The sequence below is a fragment of the Tursiops truncatus genome, chromosome 1 (assembly GCF_011762595.2).
Source record: "Tursiops truncatus isolate mTurTru1 chromosome 1, mTurTru1.mat.Y, whole genome shotgun sequence".
Classification (NCBI taxonomy): Eukaryota; Metazoa; Chordata; class Mammalia; order Artiodactyla; family Delphinidae; genus Tursiops; species Tursiops truncatus.
In genome coordinates this window covers 183,088,650-183,111,060 of record NC_047034.1, presented here as the reverse complement: position 1 = coordinate 183,111,060, position 22,411 = coordinate 183,088,650, and the positions used below count along the sequence as shown (strand labels likewise).

The 22,411-nt window shown below is 58.8% G+C and overlaps 1 protein-coding gene across 4 annotated transcripts; it reads right to left on the bottom strand.

Moving 5' to 3' along the window:
- Positions 1-1,114: 1,114 nt before the first annotated feature.
- NADK (NAD kinase) lies at positions 1,115-21,847 on the bottom strand. 4 transcript variants are annotated; one of them, XM_033845033.2, is made up of 13 exons: positions 21,738-21,847; positions 20,994-21,146; positions 11,680-11,901; positions 10,589-10,672; positions 6,807-6,936; positions 6,398-6,506; positions 6,220-6,305; positions 5,037-5,139; positions 4,524-4,678; positions 4,254-4,353; positions 4,014-4,183; positions 3,276-3,358; positions 1,115-2,859 (listed from the first exon to the last, which is right to left on the bottom strand). In XM_033845033.2, the coding sequence occupies exons 2-13, from the start codon at positions 21,050-21,052 to the stop codon at positions 2,646-2,648; spliced, it is 1,515 nt and encodes a 504-aa protein (XP_033700924.1). In that variant the 5' UTR covers positions 21,053-21,146; positions 21,738-21,847; the 3' UTR covers positions 1,115-2,645. The 4 variants fall into 4 exon arrangements, with proteins under 4 accessions (XP_033700924.1, XP_033700926.1, XP_033700914.1 ...); XM_033845035.2 differs by lacking the exon at positions 20,994-21,146 and having other exon boundaries at positions 21,738-21,825; XM_033845023.2 differs by lacking the exon at positions 21,738-21,847 and having other exon boundaries at positions 4,014-4,171; positions 20,994-21,129.
- Positions 21,848-22,411: the final 564 nt, after the last annotated feature.

Here is a 22,411-nt window from a genome sequence, read left to right as displayed (position 1 = left end):
GAGGTCTGGCCCCGGCGCTGCTCAGACACAGGCCAGGAAAGGCCAGAAGAGGTTTCCAAGGCCACCGCCCTGAAGACCAGAAGCTTCGAGGGACCTCAGGCCTGGCCCACAGAAATGCCCCACCGGCCAGGTCAGGAGACGTCTTGGGTCCCCTGTCCTGTGGCCTCTGGGACCTGGGCTCCGCATCCCCTTCAATGTGCTCCACAAAGCCCAGAAGATCAAGGTTCAGGGGTCAACAGCCTTTGCCAAGAAGCGCGATCCTGCGGGCAGTGTCTCTGTCCACGGTGAGCCTGCCCCTCTGGCCCAGAGACCCCAGCTGGCCGGGCTGACTCCTGCCCTCAAGTAGACAGACACTCTGTTCCTGGAGCAACAGGGCCTAGTTTGGGGTCCGTGCACGGCCGCCTCGAGTTTGGAGAGCCTCAGGCCCCGGCAGCGCCCCCGCCCTGCCCCGCCGCCCGTGCAACTGACTGTGGTCACGGGCACCTCCCAGCGGACACACCGCCCACCCAGCCCCACAGCGGAGGGACAGCAGATGCCTTCCAGCCGCCAAGACGCCTGGGCAGGAAGAGGCCGCGCCCACGCATCCGCCTAGATCCCGACAGGAGGGCGGGGGCCACTCCGCTGCCCGGGCGTCCACCGTGTCTGCCCGCGGTGGCCTCGCAGCAGTGCTTGCAGGGACGCTCGTCCCATCTCTTGCCAGGCTCCAGCCCACAAGGCTGTGTCCGCAGCACCTGCTCTGGCTCCTGGAAGAGCCTGGTCCCACCTCTGCCCAGGCCTGGGAGGGAGGGAGGGAGGGAGACCCAGAGCCGGAGCGGGCGGCAGGGGAGGAGGGAGGCGGGAGCTCCAGGCCGGGGCACGTGCCCCACCGGCCCCTGCAGGGCACCCTCGGCCCAGGCCTTGGGCTCCTCCCTGCAGGACCGGCCCTGAAGCCTGACCCCAGAGCACTCGGGACAGGACGTGACTGGGGTGTGGGGGGGACTGCTGGAGCGCAACCCACTACCTATGGGTGGGCCAAGGGCAGGCTCAGCGCATCTGGGCTCCCCAAGCCTGGTCCACCCTCCTCAGCATCTTGGTGTTGGTTACAAAGAACTAAATTAAGTTGTCACTTGACCCAACTTTTTAAACAAGCCTGTTTATTGAAAGAATCTGAAAATAGTAATAAGGCTTTCAACATTTAACAAATTTTCAAGATATTAACAATATGAAACATTAAGAATTGATTTCAAAAACCCAAAGTTTCCTAGTTCATTCCCTGTCACGCTTCAGGACTTGGTCTACACTGGCTCTGTTGTCTGAACGAGTAACCTGCGTTCTGAATGCTACTCTTTTCTGGGCCTAAAGCTGGGAGTGTCGCCCCCTCAGCCCATGGGAGGCCGAGCGGGCTGCCCACTGTGCCCGAACTCGCGGGCAGAGGGTGGGAACCGACCTCCGTGCCCAGCACCGGCTGAGCTGCCCACACAGGCACGCGAGGCAACAGCACTTGATACACACACGGACGGTGGCCACGGTGCTCAGGCCGCAGGGCCCGCCCTGGAGACCCTGGATGCCCTTCCATCAGCCCGTGACCCTCCAAGCGGGCAAAGCACAGCGGCCCCCGGCCCCGTCCCACCAGAAGGAAGTCCAAGAAATGACGGGCCCCCATCCCTTCTGTTCTGGCCAATTTAACAGGAGAAAACGCAACCCAGAGAGAAAACAGTTACTCAAAAATAGGAAGCCCATTAGGCGACAGTAAGCGGGGCCAGGGCCACACGCCCCCCGCGAGCCACTGCTCCCACCAGACTCCAGGCGGCCCCAGCCCCAGCCCCAGGCAGCCAGCGATGGAGGCGTGGGGGCTGGAGCGACGGGCACGCCCTCGAAGCCAGGCCCCCGGGGAGAAGCAAGAGCAGCTTCAACACCTCCCGGCCCGCCAAGCGCCAGGCGCTCTGAGCAAGTCGCCCAGCTCTCCGGACGGTCGCGCGGGCTGCACAGGATGGTCCCACTTCACAGCACAAACTCCCTTCTCGCCGAATTCTCAAAGTGTACACAACAAAATCTGTACGTAAGCACTTTCAGAATAAAAGAATCTCTAAAAAGTAGACACAGAATCGAGAACACCTTCCAGGGTGGGGAGGTGCGTCCCTGCTTCCCGAGGAATGTGTGCGGTCTGAACCCTCGCCCCGCCAGTGCCGGTCACCCTGAAGCGGGGGAGGAGACCGGGGCCTGGGGACCCATCTGTCCTGGCAGCCAACCTGCTCTCGGCAGAAGCGTCCCCCCGAGTGGCTTCAGGGGAAGTCGTGGGAGCTGAAGGATTTTTGGCCGTGAGACATTTATTTTCAAGACCATAGGATAGACCCATTCATTCTGATCCCCTCTGAATCTCAGTAGACTGATTTATGGAAGTTTCCTCACAAGGAACTACAAGGAGCCCACCAGGCTCGGCCGTCCCTGCCTGGGGCCGGGCTCTGTCCACACGCAGGGTGAGTGCGCCTGGGCTGACCTCAGAGCTCCTGGTCTGCTCACTTGTTTAGAAATGCAGAAAAGTCAGATTTAAAACGTTAAAAACAGCTGATCTGGTCGACAAAAGGCAGACTGCAGGCCCTTCCTCTGGCCAGACACGTGGTGCGGCACCTGCCACTGGCGCTGGGCCCGTGGTGCTCACAACGCGCTCAGGTCCGCCTGTCCCGAGTGCAGACGGCAGGACCGCAGGCCTGGTTCCCCGCCCCATCCTCCTCGTGCGCGTCCTCCTCGTCCTCCGCGAAGTGGGCTTGCTTCTTCCGCACGTTCCAGTGCAGACACTGTGCCAGGCTCTCAAACCAGTCGCTCACGGGGTCGCGGACACAGATGGAGGGGAGCGGGTAGCGAGAGGTAGTGATGCTGACGCTGAAGCAGGAGAGACGCACCGTGGCCCCTCCTAGAACCGCCAAGCGCACGGCCCGCCCCCCCAGGGCAAGACCCCTCCCTGGTCTGGCTGGGGACCACCTCAGCTCTGCTCACGCCACCTGCTGCAAAGCCTGGCCCCAGGTCCTACGGTGCCACTTTCCGGTCTGGTCCTGAGAACAGCCAGGAACTGGGGGCTCAGTGGTGCTCTTGTGCCCCCCAGGACAGAACCACGGACCCCCTCGACGTACCCAGGTCCAGAGGGACCCCAAGGAGCAGGGTGGCGGAAGGATAAGCAGTGGGAACGGCTGGCAGGGCGCCGTCACCCCAGGCACAGGTCCATGACACGATCTCTCGAGAACCAGGGATGGGCCCTCAGCCCACCTGCCCCACCCGCTGCAGCCCCGTGGCCCACACACCTGTCTCCGTGGCGGACCTCCTGTCTCTTTCGTCCATCGAAGGACACCCACACAGTGTTCCTTGCTTCCGGTGACAGCATGATCTGACGGGTCAAGCAGGACAGGTGTGGGCTACCTGAGCGCAGCCGAGCGCCGTGGACCCTACCCCGGGGGGACAGCACCGGCCGGGAGGAACCTCACAGGCGCCCCCAATGCCCACCACGTGCCAAGGTCAGTTCCAGGCTGTGAAAACATTAACTTGCGTCGTGCTGACCCCAGCCCCAGGGGCCTGGCTCTAGCATCGCCCCCCACCCCCCACCCCCCGCATCTCTCTGCGTCCAGCAAACGCAGCCCCACCCACCAGGGCTCACATCAGGGACTCACTGGTCTGGGGGTGGCCTGCAGTGGGGGGCAAGGGGCAGGGGAAGAAGAGTGGACGTGGAAGGGCAGCAGGGCCAGTCAGACGCCAGGACACGCCGTGGGGGACACGCCGGGCAGCGGCCGTTCCTCACCTGTGGGCCCCCCTCCCCTCCAGCAAGGCCTGTCCCCACCCACTCAGGCTGAGAGCCCACCTGAAGGGCTGGCCCGGCTCTCAGCACCACCCCCGCCAACCGGACCCCTGGGGCACTGGCCACACGATGGAGGCCAGGGTGGATACAGCCCCTCCGGCACCCAGCAAGGCAGGAGGTCAGCACTGCAGGCCCCGCACCGGCTCCAGCCGACAAGGGCAGCGGGGGTGGGGTGGGGGTGGGCTCCGACCTTCAGCTCGACCCCTGCAGGAACCACGATGGGCCGGAAGGACAGCGAGTGGGGGCAGATGGGCGTGATCATGATGGCTGGCACGTTGGGGTGGATCATGGAGGCCCCGGCGGCGGCTGCGTACGCTGTGCTGCCCGTTGGGGTGGAGACGATCACGCCTGCGGGACAGGCTGAGGGTCACGGTCAAGCGCCCGCCCCCACCCCACGTGCAGCCCCCAGGCGGGCCTGACGCCCACCTACCGTCGCCCTGCACCGTGGTGATGAGGTGCCCATCCAGGTAGACGTCCACGTTGGACAGGTATGAGGATGGGCCTCTGTCTATCACCACCTCGTTTAAGACCTGTGGGTGAGGTCACCGCAAGCTGAGGGGGCCGGGCAGCACCGAGCTGCTCCTGGGCTCCCTGGAAGGTCCCGAGGACAGGGCTGGGGGGTGTCCAGACCAAAGCTGCCACCCTGTACCCCCTGCCCGAGGGCGAGGCCCTGAGCCCTGTGGGGGACAGACCCACAGACCTGGTACTGCATGACCTGCTTCCCGACCTCTGCGTCCAGGGCTGCGGCCAGCACCCCGTTCTCGCTGATCCCGTTGGGGACGGCCACCTTCTTCCCTCGGAGCTCCTTCACAACCCTGACCTTCAGCCGGCTCCGGAGAACAACAGCTGCGTTCCCTGGGGGCCAGCAGGGGTCACACCCAGGGAGGTCAGCAGGGATGGGGGCGGTGGTACTGCAGGAAGAGAGACCCTCCCATCGACCAGGGACCCCCCTTTCTTCTCCCAAATGGAGGGCAACACCCTGTGCTTCTGTGAAAATCAATTCACTGCTACTCGACACGTATGGTAGCCTAAACCCGTGATCAGCTCAAACTTCTCACTGTTAAGAAAAAACGTCTGACTCGTTCAAAATTTAGAATTCTCTGAATCCCGAAACACTCAAGTGTTGCTCTTTGCATTGTTAAAAAGCCCCCAAATCCCATAAGATGATCCCATGTTCAGAACTGCTCGTGGGTTCTGGAACATTCTGACTCACCCTGTATCACCTGAGTAACTTGGGACTGAAAGTTCTCGAAGTTGAAGGGGGTCAGGAAGCCCAGGGAGCCCAGGTGGAACGCCATGACCGGAGGCACGCTGCCCTGTGAGCCAATGAGGCAAGTCACTCAGCTGGCCAGTGCACTCGAAAGCCACCCGAGCCGTCCCCAGCCCGGAGCGACCCGCACCCCGACTACCCCTGGGAGGGGCGGGCACGGGAGTGCAGGGTCGGCGCCCGGCGTGGTCGGTGGGGCTGCCGTGCTGCAGTGGGGCAGGGCTCCTTGGGGTGACGGCACTCGGCCCGCGAGGAGTCAGGGAGGCCAGGGGAAGAGCGTTGTGGGCAGCTGACGAGAAACGGAGGCGGCGGGACGGACCAGCCCACCGGCCACGGCAGACAGGAGGGAGCGGCGGGGAGACCTCGACAGAGCCGCTGGAGAGGAGTGGGGGCAGCCAGGGGCAGAGGGCCTAGGATGGGACTCGGGGACCCTAACGGGGCAGCACTACAGCCCCCCGCATGCTGCTTCCGCTGAGGAGGGAGGGGCAGGCGGGTGAGGAGGGGCTCCCACAGTGGGAGGTGAGGAAGAATGGGCAGCTCTGAGGAGGCGGGACAGCCCCAGGACCCTTGCCCTCGTCCTCTGCCGGCCACGAACGCTGCGGCCTTCCAGCCTCAGCGGGTTCACACCGTCGGATGTGAGGCCCCAGGCCCCGCCGGGCCCTACCCTCCTGCCCTGCTGGCCGTTCTGCCCACTTCCAGGCCGCTCTCTGGAGGCCACATCTGACCTTCTAACACACCTCGGCCTGGTCACTCCAGGAGCCCTGCCTTGAGGAGCGTGAGGGTGGGCTCCCGGGCAGACCCTGGCGGTCTGCGGCCTCCACAGAGCTCCCCCGACCCCCCGGACGCTCGGCCTGCAGCCGCTGCCCTCACCTGCCCCGGACGCTCATCCACCAACTCGGCCCCACATGCCGGCTCCTCTGGGGGATGCCCCGCCCCCAGGCCATGCCCCGCCCCCAGCCCCACCCTCAGGCCCCCCCTTCTGGTGCACCGGCACCTCGAGGTGCATGGAAACGCCTGGCCTGTCACAGTGTCTAGCACCGGACAGCAGATGCAGCACTTGGTATCGTTTGCAAACTTGCTGTGTCGCTGCCTCCCCTCGCCATCCTCAGGCGGCATCTGGGGGCCTCACCTGGAAGAGCGACGAGGCGTACAGCAGGGTCCCGTCTCCTCCCAGGCAAATGATGAGATCAATCTGGTTGGAGATGTCATCGTAATCTAGAAAAACAAGGCAGACACAGAAGAGCCGTCAAACACCCCCGATGCTGCCAGGCATGGCCACATGGGCGAGGCCCCACGGGACAACTCGCCTTCTCTGAAGGTGCAGAACTTCCTCTTCACTGGCCCAAAGCGGTCATCACTCACGATGGCGGGGTCCTCCAGAACCTTCTTCTCCACGTACACGATCATGTTGTTTTCCTGGAAGGGACATGGGCGAGTCAGCCCTGCCGGTAAGAGCCAGGCCAGGGTGGGCCGGTCTTCACGGAGCCTCCTTCCTGCCTTGCTTGGCCTTGTACGATGCTGGGTGGGGGGTGGGCGGCAGCAGCTCTGTCTCGGTGACAAAGCGCGGCCGCTTTCTCACTTCACACGCTGCTGAGCTGCTGGAGGCTCGGTGACGCTGGGTTACAGAGCCTCCTGACTCGAGCAGCCCCAGGATCAGAGCCCTGGAGCCCCAGGCGGGAGCCGGCCTGACCCCAGCCCCGCGGCCACCCCGCTCACCTCCATCAGGTACACGCAGAGCTCCTTGAAGGGCTGGAGCAGGCTGGCGTCCCGGATCTTCTTGATGACGAGGACGCTCTTTGGGGACTTGTTCCACGTCAGCCGCTGGCTGGCAGGGTCCTGGATGTGCCTTTGAGGGAGACGAGCGTTCGCACTGGCCCTGGGCCGTCCCCGGAGTGTGTCTCCTGCGCCAGCGCGGCCGGTCCCCGAGCCGGAGGGGCGCTCGGGGCACTCAGCGCGGTGTCCCCCCTCTGGCTGCCCGACTGCACCCCTGCCCGCGGCTCCTCTGGAACAAGGCTCACTCGGGGACCTGCTGCGGAGGAAACCCCACACGCACCCGGACCCAACAGATGGGGACTCTGTCCCGGGGGACCCAGGCCTCCTGCTGACTCGCAAGAGGGGCACAGCCCCACGTCCACACCGTGTGAGCAACTCAGGTGACCGTAACTTTCACAGTTAAAAGCCACCCGGTTTTAAAGTCAATGGCAGGATGTGGGGCAGGGAGACGGCTCTAGAGATTTCAGCAGTGGGCACGTGTTGTCACGTCTGTCCAAAGCACAGGACGCACCGCACGGAGGGACCCTGGTGTCAACTAGGGAATGTGGGTGACACGATGTGTCAGTACAGGTTCGTCGTGTGTAACAGGTGCACCCTCTGCGAGGATGTCGAGGAAGGGCTGGCTGGGGGGGGCAGGGGGGGCATGAGAAATCTCTGTACCTTCTCCTCACTTCTGCTGCGAACCTAAACCTAAACCTGCTCAAATAATAAAAGCAAAATCCAAAAAAAGTCAGCTGGGCCTGCCTGCCAGCAACAGCTCTGCAAGTTCTGTGGCGCTCGGCCTTGGCCCCTGGCGCTGGGGGCTGGCACGGTCCGCGGGCAGCAGACCCTCCCTGAGGGGCGGAGGTCCCGAGGCCGAGCCCTGCCAGGACTCCGACCGCTGTGGGCACCCGGCAGGCGCCCGCCCGGCCTGGCAGCACACCCCTCCGCCTGTTGGGAAACAGTCCTGAGGGCTGCAGGCAGTGACTTCCCTTCTGACGCAAGTTCCCCAATCAAGACAACTGCTCCAGGTCACACCCTGTGGCTGCGGCCCCCCTGAAAACCTGACGACCCCAACAGCAACTCTCCAAACCGTGACGTGAACCATGAAAAGAGCAGTGGGTCCCTGGCCCCAGGCTGGGACTGACTGACCATCACTCACCCTTTCCAGGCGTTTCTGCGAGGGCAGGGGTCACTCATGACCTCCTCTGCCAGGGTCTCCACCAGCCCGGGTCACACGCGCGGCTCAGCGGAGGGCGGCGCTTGGTGCCCAGCATCTCGGTCACGCTTGACTGACAGCAGGAGTGCCATGCAAACCACCTCCCCCAGACTCCCCAAATGTGCAACTGCACCACAACCCTGATTTCTGTACCCTCAAAACTGAAAGCAAAACATACTGTAACTTGTTAAAGGTTGTATAAAACAACAAGTCAAGAGAACTTCCTAAAATGAAAAATCAAACCAAACGAACTGTATTTGATCTTCTTACTGTTCACACCATCCTCTTGTCCAATCGCCTTTAACAGCAAAGAGGCCAGACCTCAGACGCCTGCTCTTCAGAGGCTGGGCGCCAAGTTCTGACGCCCTGGGCGGTCAGGATGGGCCCTGTCCAGCCGCAGACGACAGCGCTGGGCTGCGGAACCGGCTTGGCCCGTGGGAGGGGCCCGCAGGTGGAGGGGCGGGCACTCCCGGGCCTCCTGCCACTCCACCTGGCCCTGGGGCCTGGAGGGAGGGCAGGCGGGTCAGCGGAAGTCTGCCTGGCTGCCCAGGTGGATGATGAAGCCCCCCCTCCACTGACCAGGTGGGCCGGACTCACGGCCCTTCAAGACCCGAGACTCAGCCGCGCCCAGCCAGAGCCACCACAGCGCCATCGGCTTGTCTCGGGTACCAACTGGTCACTTCCTGTTGGATCACTGCAAAGAGCGGTGCTGGCCCCTCCCTGGCACAGAGGCTCTGGGGGCTGGACAGGAGGCAGGGATGCCTGACAGCTCAGCGGGGGACCCATCTGAGCCCTGTCTCAAAAGCCAAAGGCGTCAGATGTTGGCAATTCCACATGTTTCAACATAACAGAAAATACACATTCATGGTGAGGTCTGAGAGAAGGAAGTAGGAAGTGCATGTCTTGCAGTCAACTCCTCTAAGTATGTTCCTTTTCAGCATCAGGGGAAGTCAGGTCAGCACATAATCCCTGCCCCACCAGCCACGGTGCTGGGAGCGCCAGGGACAAGATGGAGAGTGGAGTCCTGTCCTCCCAGGGCAGGACTGTGCTGGACGCAGGGCCTCGGAGACGCTTCTGGAGCACCTGCCGCTCTGCTCGGAGCACCCCTCCCCACGATCCCACCTGACCTCGGGGAGCAGCTCAGATGCCATCCCGAGACCCCACCCGAGGTTCACGAGGCCAAAACACACACACACCTGTGACATGGGCTGGGAGCAGCTGACAGCCAATTAAGCCTGGATAGCCAGAGGCCACCCAGGGCGGCACTTATGCTGAGCCATGAGTGACGAGGAGGGAGCGGCACTGCCAAGACCAGGGAGGGCAGGGAGGGGCCCCCGGGCAGCGGTAAAAGGTCAAGGCAGGGCAGTCTGGGGCAGTGCACACAGCAGGGCGTGGGGCACCTGGGGGACTGGTTACCAATGTGGATGCTGTGCGGAGTGCAAACGTGGGGCACTGGGGGGTGGGTGCCGCAGGTGGGCAGGACCTGCCTGCGTCCAGCAGCAGCGACTAGAGAGCCAGGGCAGCACCTGGACGGTAGAGGCACTGACACCAGTTACCCCAGTACCCAGGCCGCCCTTGGGTCACCAGGGTCCACAAAGCACAGCAGCCCCCAGGGGCCCGGCACCATCTGCCCACTGGGCCAGTGCTGAGAACGGGGAGACAGCTGCAGGGAGCAAGGCCCCCCGACGGTGAGTCGCAGAAGCCCACCTGGGCCCTTGGTCTGACCCCCCCCCAGAAGGTGAACCCGCCATGGCTCCCCAGAAGAAGGGGGCACAGACGGCCCACTCGGTGGTGAGCCCACCGCCAGGCACAGTGGCAGGGCTGACCTGGAATTCTGCTGTTTCAACACGAAGCTCTTGTGGCCACGAAGCCATTTGAGTGTTTTCTCCCCTAGGACACACACAACACAGAGCAAAGGAGCAAAGCTTTCCCCTCTTTGGAACCATCCAGCACCTGGAGGAGGTGCTGGACGGGTAGAGACGGGAGCTGGGTTCAAGTGTCCAGTGAAACAGCCCGAACTGCTTCGCTTCTAAATAGTTTCTCAGCCAGCACCGCACGGCCAGGGGCCCCCAAGCTGCACTGCCCTCAGGCTGTCGCTAAAATACAGAGCTTACATAAAAAAAAGAAAAGGAAAAAAAAAATTGTGCCCGCAAGTCAGGGTATCTCTCAAACAAGTAAACTCAGCTTTTCAAAAATGCCAACTGACATCTCTGCATTTCAATAATAATTAAGAGAAACATATTTGACCCACCAAATGCATTAGCATGAAATACATTATTTTTCTCTCCTAGAGCTTTTCCTGTAAAAAGCAAATTAACTCTAAACACGAGTCGAGGCCCCTCCGACCCACTGCGCCCACGGAGCAGGCCGCACCCACTCTCTCGCCCCGAGCGAGTCGGAGACGGCGCCGCGTGGCCTCCTGGGGCCTCAGAAGCCGCCCGACACACTCACTGCCCCCCGAGCCAGAACCTCCCACAGTCCAGTGGCCCCTGGACAACAGCCCTGTGGAGCCTCCCAGAAGACTCACATGATGGTCTGGGGGTTCTGCAGCACGCAGGCCTTTGGTCCAAAAGTGGTCACTGGGCACGGCCCGTGTAGCGAGCGGGTCCTCCTGTGGGGAGAGGCACAGGGCAGGGGCCGTCAGTCGGCTGAAAGACACACACGTGTAGACAAGGCACAGACTGTGTTAAACTCTCCAAAATATTTTTAATCCAAATGATGTAAACTCCGTCATCTGCCCAGCACCGATGTGACAGTCCTGGAAGACCCTGCCCTGATCCCCAGAGCTCTGGCTGGAGGGCTACATGCTGTCCGTGTAGCCATTAGAGGGGGCACACTTAGAAATACTCCTTAGAACAAGGACCCCAAACCAGTGCAGGTGCCCAGGCCCCACCCCAGAACAAGGGGATTCAACCCAGGGGAAGGGCCTGGGAATCTGAATTCTTGACTGGGCAAGTCTATTTGAAGACGAGCTTTTGGGCCCATACTTGGGAATCAAGACTTCAGAAACGATCCCCAAGTTATCCAGATTAAGATTCTAACAAAAATACTCATTCTGAGTTGTGCTCTCAATAAAAACAGGCAGTACTTGAGTGACCCAACATTTCCAATAACTGAAAAGTGACTCACAGGGCACTGTGGCCACGGAGGCCACCTCTGACCCGCTGCCACCACACCAGGTTCAACGCCCTTTCGGGCATGACACCCCACAGAGCCAGCAGCCAAGGCCGCCCGCCCGGAGACGCACCCCCTGCAGTGCCAGGGACACCAAAACGGGAGGACAACACGACTCTGCACGGAAGCTTCTGCTGGGAGCTGGCCGCCCGCTGCCCAGCAGGCGAGGGTGCCGTCCACCGGGCCCCCTGCATCTGCGGCAGTGCTGGCTCGGGCAGCTCCTCCCAAGACCCCGGGTGGCGTTCACAGCTCTGAGGCTGCCACTGCCGCAGCCCGCCTGGCCTGCCCAGTGCCGCTGACGGCACACGGGCCCCACCCACGCGCCTCAACCTTGCGCAGCGTGTGGGCACGGTGGGTGGGGGTGCCCTCTGGGAGCTGTGGCAGCAAGCGCACCCACCCCTCGTGTGTCTGAGCGCCCACGCAGGCCCAGAGGAGGCCTGGTACCTGAACTCGCGGGTGCTGGCCAGGGCAGGCGCGGCCGACAGGCTGCGGGACTTGGCGCGGCCCCGGATGGGGTGGCCCAGGCCCCAGTCCTCGTCACCATGGCACGCGGAGCAGCGGTAGGAGGCCGCCTCTGCACGCAGCTCCGCACTCCCGCTGACTGTTTCTTGTTCCATTTCTGTAGTCGATGGACGAGGAGGACTTCGGCCCGAAAACCGCGGAGGCCTTGATTTAATAAAATACAGTAAATATCTGTGTACAGAACAACGTATACACACACCTACACCCGCCCTGTCGGGAAAAATGACTCATGTCCAACTTACCAAAGGACTTGGCAAATAGTCTATTTCCATCCCAAAGATATTTAAGAACTCGGGAATCTACCTGTGGTTTTTAGTGAATCCAGAAGAGCTAGGGGTCTACCAAGCTGCGGTGTGGCCACGTGCCAAGGGGTGCACGCTTTCATGAGAGAGCAGTCACCATCGTGCAGTCTTAAATGCCTCTCGGCCCAGAAAATCTGGCTAAATATACTTGATAAGACCACCAGCAGGCACCCACTGAGCTCAGCCTGCGCTTTAATCCAGTGCCAATGAAACACTGGCCAAAACCGACGTACTTGGTCCTCAAAGAAAAGTTCAACTTCCAAATACTAGTAAAGATAGGCACCCTCATCTTCTAACCACAACATAGTAAAGCAGGAAAAGATGGAAACAGAGGGCTTCCCTGGTGGCGCAGTGGTTGGGAGTCCGCCTGCCGATGCAGGGGACACGGGTTCGTGCCCCGGTCCGGGAAGATCCCACATGCCGCGGAGCGGCTGGGCCCGTGAGCCATGGCCGCTGAGCCTGCGCGTCCGGAGCCTGTGCTCCGCAACGGGAGAGGCCACAACAGTGAGAGGCCTGCGTACCAAAAAAAAAAAAAAAAAAAAAAAAAAAAGGATGGAAGCAGAAACAAAACAACAGTCCTCCAACTACTGGGGAATGTTTGAATTTTCTCCTAACCAACTGAGGGCTCAAAAGAGGTATCAAAACAACCGTGACGGTGGATCGAAAAGGTAAGCATGAACCCAAAGTCCATGCCCCCCACTGAGCTGTGCTGAAATCCTTGGGAATTAGGAGTCATGAGCTGAGGCCTAAGTCAATGAAGCTAGAAAAGGAATAAAACAAGCCTCAGAAAGGCAGAAGAGGTGACAAAAATACAGGCAGAAATCAGTAGGTTGAAAAGTAGAAAAAGAAGAGCAGAGCTTGGAGAAAAGCAACAATAAATAAGCCAGTTTAGACAAGGGATGAAAAGAACTACACTCACTGAAAAACTTGGGCCAAAGGCCATTTTCTAAGAGAACTGCTGACTAATGGAAGAGCTTCGGCTGTGCCACGCACTGCTGGGGCCTCAGGACCTGGCTGTCCTCGGGAAGCAGAGGGAGAGCGGGACTCCTCGCTCAGAAAGACCCAGCAGGGTAGCCTGCCAACAGCTCACGTCACCTCTTGAACAAGCAAGGGAAACAGGGCCATCGCGGCAGGGACCACGACAGAGACCACGATGCAGATGCCAGCACCAGAAGGGACAACGTGGGGTGACGGCACGAAGGGCAGAAAGAAAGTTTAAGGACTCCAGAAAAGCCTGGGGCCTCTACGATAAGGTCAAAGGTGACGGGGTCTCTGCATCTCCCACCTCCACCTGCCACACCTGACTTCGACCAAAGGCATCAGTAGTTTTAAAAAGCTCCTGAGAGGGCTTCCCTGGTGGCGCAGTGGTTGGGAGTCCGCCTGCCAGTGCAGGGGACACGGTTCGTGCCCTGGTCCGGGAAGATCCCACATGCCGCGGAGCGGCTGGGCCTGTGTGTGCACCCCAGCTACTGAGCCTGCGCTCCGCAACAAGAGAAGCCACCTCAAGGAGAAACCCACGCACCCCAACAAAGAGTAGTCCCCGCCCACTGCAACTAGAGAAAGCCCGCGTGCAGCAACGAAGACCCAACGCAGCCTAAATAAATAAATAAGTAAGAAGACAAGGCTGTGCGTCCCTCTATCTGTGCAAGAAGGAAGAGCAGGCCAGGGAGGCCAGGGTTACAGCTGCAGGAATGTGGACACTTACCCCAGACCAGGACGACCAGGGAGCGGCAGAACCCGCGCCGACCCGGCCAGGCCCTGTCGCTGCACTCGACTCAAACTGCCTGACTTACCCTCGCGAGGAGCCGTGCGGGGAGGGTCCAGGGGACCGAAGTCCAAGGTGACACAGCTGGCATCTGGGCCAGCACTCCTAAGCTCCTCATGCCTGACCACAGTGAACACAGACGACGGGACCCAAAAGGGAGGCCCAGGGCACGAGCTGGCCCAGGGTCCCGGGAGGGGAGAAGACCCTGCAGACCCCACTCCTCGTCTTCTGGAAACCATGCCTCTGACTTAGCCCCTCCTAAATTAAAATAAGCTTCTATCAGGGCATACCCCGGTTTCCAGTAACACGAAAGATCAACAGACAATCATTATAGGCAATAATGCCAAACCTCTGGCCAAACAAAACTTGAAGACACTATCCTGGCACAGCCCCAGCTGCAAGAGGCTGAAACCTGCTTGCAAGGAAGGCCTGCCCTAAAACCAGCTGGGCCTGCAGCCTGTGCTGGGCAGGTGATGCTGTAATCCTAGGAGGCTGTGGAAAACTCTATCATCCCAGGAAGGTACAGAAATAACTACCTAGTAAGATCACTATAACCCTGAGAAGATACGGATAAGAAGGTAATTAAATCCTATGATGCTGAAATGTTCAAAAAGCTTAAAATTCATTTTATAATCACTGGATTTTTACATATTTTGTTTGATATTACGGGCAACATACCCAAAGGAAGAAATCATTCAAAGTAATTCTCATTTAAATGGTTGAGATGAATTTCTATTTGTAAATAACAATGTTACAAATGATAAAAGTTAGTGACTTCCCCCATTCCCACAACCTCCACCTACAAGGCAGTGCAAGGGTCTTCTGAGCGGCACATTACCCAGGGCCCAAACCACTCCCAACAAGCCCTCAACCACTCCTGGGGCAACTGCTGAAATTCAATTTATTCTACAGCTAAATGCTCAGGTGACGCCATGTCGAGCTGCTGCCTGTAGTGTAGGAATCACAGGACTCTGAGCCTTGGGGTAATACTTCGTGTTATCTGACACATGCTTAATGGGGACACAACACATAATGTTTAGAAAGAACAGCTCAATCGCCAAGTGGGGCTTATTCCAGGAATGCAAAGCCTGCTCAATGAATGTAACCCATCATTTCATCAGGCTGATCACATCAACTGATGCACAAAAAAGCACTGGACAAAATTCAACACCCGTTTATGGTAAAAATTCTCAGCAATTATGAATAAAGGGTAACTTCCTCAACTCGATAAAGAGCATCTAGAAAAAACCTACCGCTAACATTAACCTGATGGTGAAAAAATAAGACTGGGAACCAACTGCTCTTCATCAGCACTGTACTGCAAGTCTGAGCCCGGGCAACAAGGCAAAAAAGGTAGAGACTGAAATTAAAGACAGTATCATCCACAGTCACCTAAAAAGTACTTAGATGCAATCTAACGAAACACGTAGAGGACTTGTATGCTGAACATATTTTAAAAACCCTGATGAAAGAGACCAAAGAACACTAAATAAACTGAGAGACACCCTTGATTATGGATTAGAAGACTCAACATAGTAAATATGTCAGTTCTCCCAAAACTCATCTATAGGTTTAATGCAATTTCTATAAAAATCTCAGCAAGAGTTTTTTGTAGATATGGACAAGCTTATTCTAAAACATATATGGAAAGGCAAAGGTGCTAGAATAGCTAAGACATGTTTTAAAAAGAAGGATAGGGGCTTCCCTGGTGGTTAAGAATCTGCCTGCCAATGCAGGGGACACGGGTTTGAGCCCTGGTCCAGGATGATCCCACATGCTGCAGAGCAACTAAGCCTGTGTGCCACAACTACTGAGCCTGCGCTCTAGAGCCCGCAAGCCACAACTACTGAAGCCTGCGCACCTAGAGCCCGTGCTCTGCAACAAGAGAAGCCACCGCAATGAGAAGCCCGCGTACCGCAAGGAAGAGTAGCCCCCGCTCGCTGCACTAGAGAAAAGCTCACGTGCAGCAACGAAGACCCAACACAGCCAAAACTAATAAAATAAAAAAGTAAAAAGAAGGGTAATGGAAGACGAGTCCACTCTCTGACTTAAGACTCTACAGCTATGCCAATCAAGACTGTGTCGCTGGCGCAGGCAGACACAGGCCAACAGAACAAGTACACTCAACTGATTTCTGACAAACGCACACAAGCAATTCAGTGAAGGAAAGAGAATCTTTTCAGCAGATGGTGCTGGAGTCATTCTACATCCACAGGCAAGAAAGTAAACCTCAGCCTAACCTTCACATCTGAAACAAAAATTAACTCAAAATGGATCAAAATGGATTACGTTAAATATCAAACATAAACTATAAAACTTTTATAATAAAACACAGGAGAAGGAATTCCCTGGTGGTCCAGTGGTTACGAGTCCGCACTTTCACTGCCAAGGGCAGCGGTTCGCTCCCTGGTTGGGGGGAACTGAGGTCCCGCAAGCTGTGCGGTGTGGCCAAAAATAAAGAAGTAAAACACAGGAGGAAGTCTTGGGGACCTAGGTCGAAAGAGAATTTTTTTTGTACATGATATAAAAAGTACAGTTCATAAAAAATAAAAAAAATTGATAAACTGGGCTTCATTAAAATTAGAAACTTGCTCTGTGGAAGGCCCTGTTAAAAGGGTATAAAAAACAAACAAGCTACAGATGGGGAGGAAATATTTTCAAACTAGATATCCAACAGAGGATTCGTATCTATAAAATATAAAGAAATCTCAAAATGTCTGGTAAAAAACCAGATAATCCGATTAGAAAATGGGCAAAAGAGAGGAACGGACCACAGGGGGTGCGCCCGGGGTGAATGAGCACGCGAAAAGACACTCCACATCACGAGCAGTTAGGAATCAAAACCACAATGAGATGTCACTGCACACTGGTCAGAAAGGCTAAATAACTCAAAGCTGGAGAGGCTGCAGAGAGACACCCACTCACACGTCGCCGTGGGAACACGGAAGGCTCAGACGCTCTGGAGAAGCCTGACAGTTTCTTATAAAAACGAAATATGCAGCCCAGCAACTGCACCTGGGCATTTATCCCAGAGAAATACCTGATGTTCACATACAACCTGCACATGAACGTTCACAGCAGCTTTTTTGGCGACAGCCAAACATTGCAGACAGCCCAAGTGTCCCCCAGCTGGTGAGCAGACCCAGCGACCAGAGGGAGCAGACACTGACACTGCAACAGGCTGGGTGACCCCAGGGCCCTCTGTGGGGCGAAGAAGGACAATCCCATATGGCCACATGATAAACGTTCCTATTTACACAACTTTCTTTCTTTTTTTTGTTTTTGGCCACATCACGCAGCATGCGGGGTCTTAGTTCCCAGACCGGGAGCTTAGTCCCCCTGCAGTGGAAGCGTGGAGTCCTAACAACTGGACTGCCAGGGAAGACCCTTCCACAACTTCCTTGAAATGACAAAATGATGGCGCCGTGGACAGATCACTGGTTGCCAGGGAGTGCAAGGAGGCCTGGTGGGGCTCCCTGGCATGACGGTCAGCTCTGAGCCTGCACTGGCGGTGGTGGTTATGCAAACGTACACACTGGTGAAGGCTGAGTAAGGGGTGTAATGCACTTAACAGTGTTTACATTAACGTGCTATCGATGAGGGGATAACACTGGGAAGCAGGGGAAAGGGTGCAGAAGTTTCTCTGCACTGTTTTTTACAACTTTCTGTGAGTCTATAGTTATTTCAGAGCAAACAGTTAATAAAAAGGGATAAGCCAATCAAAACCACAAAAGGCAAATGTATTCAAAAACTATTACAAATTATTTAGAAGCTGTTAATATTTATTTACAAAGAGTAGTTTGATGACTAAGTAATAAACTAACTTATAAAATAATCATATTGGGACTTCCCTGGTGGCACAGTGGTTAAGAATCCACCCACCAGTGCAGGGGACACGGGTTCGAGCCCTGGTCCAGGAAGATGCCACATGCCGCGGAGCAACTAAGCCCTTGCGCCACAACTACTGAGCCTGCGCTCTAGAGCTTGCGAGCCACAACTACTGAAGTCCGTGCTCCGCAACAAGAGAAGCCACCGCAATAAGAAGCCCGCGCACCGCAACAAAGAGTAGCCCCCGCTCGCCGCAACTAGAGAGCCTGCACACAGCAACGAAGACCCAACACAGCCAAAAATAAATAAAATTTAAAAAAAATAATAATCATATTAAATATGAAAACCAGCTTTTGAGATTTATCTCCACAGTGTATTCTGTGACAATGGCAAATCATGACTCACACTTAATCCAAGTTTATTTGCTATTTTAACGTTTTCTTTTTTTTTAAAATTTATTTATTTACTTATTTATTTATTTATGCTGGCTGTGTTGGGTCTTAATTTCTGTGCGAGGGCTTTCTCTAGTTGCGGAGAGTGGGGGCCACTCTTCATCGCGGTGCGCGGGCCTCTCACTGTCGCGGCCTCTCCTGCCGCGGAGCACAGGCTCCAGACGCACAGGTTCAGCAGCTGTGGCTCACGGGCCCAGTCGCTCCGCGGCATGTGGGATCCTCCCAGACCAGGGCTCGAACCCGTGTCCCCTGCATTGGCAGGCAGACTCCCAACCACTTCGCCACCAGGGAAGCCCTATTTTAACGTTTTAAAAGGATGAAATTTTAACTCCATCCAAGCTCACTGAAGTTCCCGACAGCACAAATCTAATTTTTAAAAAACTTCTGCATTGGGAAGTTTTAATAGGAATAATGCGTTGGAGCACAATAACAAAGTATGCAGACATAAAGTAGTTCCCAAAGGGCTTCCCTGGCGGCGCAGTGGTTGGGAGTCCGCCTGCCGATGCAGGGGACACGGGTTCGTGCCCCGGTCCGGGAAGATCCCACATGCCGCGGAGCGGCTGGGCCCGTGAGCCATGGCCGCTGAGCCTGCGCGTCCGGAGTCTGTGCTCCGCAACGGGAGAGGCCACAACAGTGAGAGGCCCGCGTACCGCCAAAAAAAAAAAAAAAAAAAAGTAGTTCCCAAAGAGGTGGGGGTGCCAGCCAGTAAAAGTCGTGCACACGAATATAAACACAATAATGTGATGTCCGCTGCGAGCCCTCAACACATGCCTGTTGAAGTCATGACAAAGCAAAGCTCAGCACTCATCACGGAGAGGCACACTGCCCTCCTCCCGCCAGTAAGTGAAGCCCGCGCCGGCAAGGACATGACAGAACTGGGCGCACACAGTGGCAGAGCCCGGCCGCACAGGGACCCGAGGGGGCCCCAGGGTGGCGGCCCCCTTCGCGGGGCCGACGAGGAACACAGGCCTGTGCCGCTCTGGGCACCTGGCTCTGCTACACACAGCCCCCCAGCACCTCTTCACCGACTGTCTGCACACGCATCTGCCCGTTCCTACGCAACGAACTCGGCGCTGTGCAGTCACGGGTCAGGAGGCGGGCAGGCAGCACCAACCCCAGACGGCCCTGTGCCGGGGCCACGGCCGAAGAGAAGCCCGGCCTGAGGGTGAAGCGGAGCCCCTAGGGCCCTATGGTCCTCCCCGCACCGAGTCCTCCGCCCGCCTTTTGTCTGTGGAAAACCTTGAGCCAAAGAATAGCTTTAATCAGAGAAGCGAGAGAACACAGAAACAGAGGAAAACAGTCAAAGGAGACCAAATAATAATAGTGCAGTCATTAGGCAAAGTCAAGGACCTCTGTTCCCCCTTAAGGGCCATAGGTAATATTCGGAGCCCTCCCCTGGGAGCCGTCTTGTAGACACTGAAACCCCACCAGGTGGAAGAAGTGAACTACATGAGGACCAGGCGCTGGCCTCGAGGAAATGGAAACAAACCGACCCTGGAACTGAAGAGTAACTCTACCTAAAACATCGAGATGACGCTGGTCAGACCACCGATGACCAGCTTCATGATGACCGTCAGAGCTGACTGCATTGTTTCTGCACGTAGCCCCCTCCCTCTGTCTATAAAAGCTCTTGCCCCCTTTTTGGGCGGGGCAGGGCCCTTGGACAGGCATCCGCCCTCCCCGCCCCCCCTTTTGCTGGCCTCCGAAATAAAGCAACCTTTCCTTACCTACCAACATCTATCTCTCGAGAATTGGCTTTCGAGCGGCGAGCAGCCAGACCTGGGTTCGGTAACAAGGGCAGCACCCCCCGTAAAGAACCGCCCGCCCCTTCGTCCTGCGGGTTACCGGGGCCTCCTCTCCAGCGCCCAGCGATCTCCCGGGGCGCCGCCGCCGAGCCCACCCCACGCCCACCTGCACGGCAGGCCCGGGAGCACCTGAAACCCGGGGCCGGCGTCCGCGCTACCGCACCTGCCTGTCCGGGTCCGCGGGTCCCCGCGGCAGAGCAAAGGTCACGGCCGGAGCCGAGCGCGTCGTCCAGCAGGAAGTGACGACCACCCGACTCAGGCCCGGCACCCTGTGGCGAGGCGGCCCCCACGAGGACCAGAGCGCGCCAGACGGGGAGGCAGTGACCAGGGGTTCCGGGGTGGTCGGGTGGGCGCTGGGCTCGGAGCGCAAACGCGCCTTCCGAGGATAAATAACGCGACGCGGACCCCTAACTGACCGCTCCGCGTGAGGGCCGGACCCGCCAAGCCGCCCCACAGCGCGGACGCGGGGGGCGAGGTCCGGCCGCCCGGACGCCTGCGCGGGCGCCCGGGGCAGGGGGCGGCCGGCCAGCGCCTCCCGGCTCCACACCCCGCGGTAGGCAGGGCAGCCCCCGTCCCCGCGACCCCCGCCCCGCCCCCACGACCCCACGACTCCACGACCCCACGACCGCGGGCGGCGGGCCGGGCCGAGGGGCCGCTCACTCACCGTTCGCTCGCCGGGCCGAGCCCGCGGGTCCCGCCGCCCCGCCGCCGCTCGCAGTCGCTAGCCGGTCCCCGGCGCCGCGGCCGCCCCCTGCCCCATGGCCACCCCCTGCCCCACGGCCACCCGGCCCGCGGCGCCGGCCCGCCTAGCATCAATGCCGCCACGCCGCCAGTGCGCACGCGCGCCCCCGCCTGCCGCGCGCATGCGCCTCCGGAGCCATACGCAAGCGCTCCGCGCCCGCCCCGCCCCGCGCGTGTGGGGCGGCCCGCAAGGACACCGGGCAGGGACTAGGGGCGGGACTGGAGGCGGAGTGGAGGCCTGGAGGGTGGGGCGGGGGGGGGGGGGGCAAGGACGGGGGCCGTGCTGGGGGCCGCCGGGTGGGGAGGAGCGCCGGCCCCAGGAGGACCCCTGGTCCCCACTCACCACGCTGTGTCCCAAGCACGTTCGCTGGACCCGGGCCCCGCCCCGCCCCCATCCGCCATCGCTCCTCTAGCCCGCGGGTCAGGTTGGCTGGCGGCGGCTGCCGCCAATGGTGACACCGACCGCCGCAGGCTCCGTAACCACCAGGGTGTGGCCCTGCTTAGAAGGAAAGTGTTTTCGGAACCAAAACTCGGTGTGAGCAGCTGCGACAGAACTGCGCCCCTCGGCTGCCGGCACAGCTGGAGGGAGCGGCCTGGCCCCGGCCCTCGTGGGCCTCGCCCACCCCAAGCAGGCCGGCGAGTCCTTGCACACCACCTGGACCTGAGGGGCCCTGGGCCGGGCGTCTCAAGTAGGGCCCCTCGAGGGTGACTTGCCAACACTGTTCTTCCTCCCTCCCCCCATCCCCTCACTGGAGGACCCAGAGAGGAGGGAGGAAGGGGGCCAAGGGGGAACTGCGCCCCCGCGCCCCCATGTCCAGGCACGGTGGGTTCCCCCAAGGCGTGCTGAATTGACGCGTTACCCACCACCACGGCATTGAATCAAGTGTCCCAGCGGTGTGCCTAGCTCCTGGGATGCGTCTGTGAATAAGCTGATGCAGGGCCACTGTGGATGAGCCCGGTCGGCTGTCAGCTACTACTGTTCCTTCTCTACCCCAGGGCCTCCGGGACACAGAGCGCCTGGCTCAGGCCACGTGTGGACCGGAGCCCCCTGCAGCAGCGTGGTCTCTAGGTTTCTCCACCCCCATACCTGCCGCTGACAGTCTTCTCTGGCCGGGACTCCTCGCCCTGTGTTGAGAGACCTGGAACACAGCTGGGCACAGCAAAGGACACCTGTCACTGCTGTCCTGGGACCACTGGGCCATGGGGTTATCAAGGGTGAGTGGAAAGGGGGGCAAGGATGGCGGAAATTTGGGGGGATTTCTCAAGCTCCGTAACTTCCCCATCTGGTTATTTTGTAAACCCAACCGCTTCCCCAAAGTGACCCCCCAGCCACACCCACAGAAAAGCCTTTTGAGCTGTGTTTTTGGATATGAGCATTAACATACTACTACTAATGCTTGGCCAGGCCTCCCAAGAACCTTCTAGAGCAGGGACAGTCTGCAGAGAAGGCAGCTCCGGCCTGGTAACTAGCCAAGGTCACACAGCAGGCACCCTTCCTGTGCCCTTTCTAAAAGGAACTTGTGCAGGTGTGTGGCTGTAATCATGGCAGTCTGTCCATTCTGGACCTCAGGCAGGAGCACTTCCCCATTTCAGAAATGAGAAAACGGGGGCTGTGGCTTCCTCCATCAGAGCCTGTTGTGCAATCTCCCAGCAGGCCCTGGGCCCACTCCGGGGATTCCGGAGCCTCCCAGTCACACCCCGCAATCCATAAGGCCAGTGCTGGGAGGGGCACTTTAGGGCCTCCCGAAGGTTCCTAGAGGA

Bases quoted from the DNA above. Each gene is read 5' to 3' on its own strand.
- NADK (XM_033845028.2), bottom strand. From the start codon at position 20,722: ATGCTAGGCGGGCCGGCGCCGCGGGCCGGGTGGCCGTGGGGCAGGGGG. The intron at 6,937-10,588 runs GTGAGTCTTCTG...TCTCCCTCAAAG, and splicing joins CAGAACCCCCAGACCATCAT to GCACATCCAGGACCCTGCCA. The intron at 4,184-4,253 runs GTAGGTGGGCGT...CGTGACCCTCAG, and splicing joins CACCACGGTGCAGGGCGACG to CCTGTCCCGCAGGCGTGATC.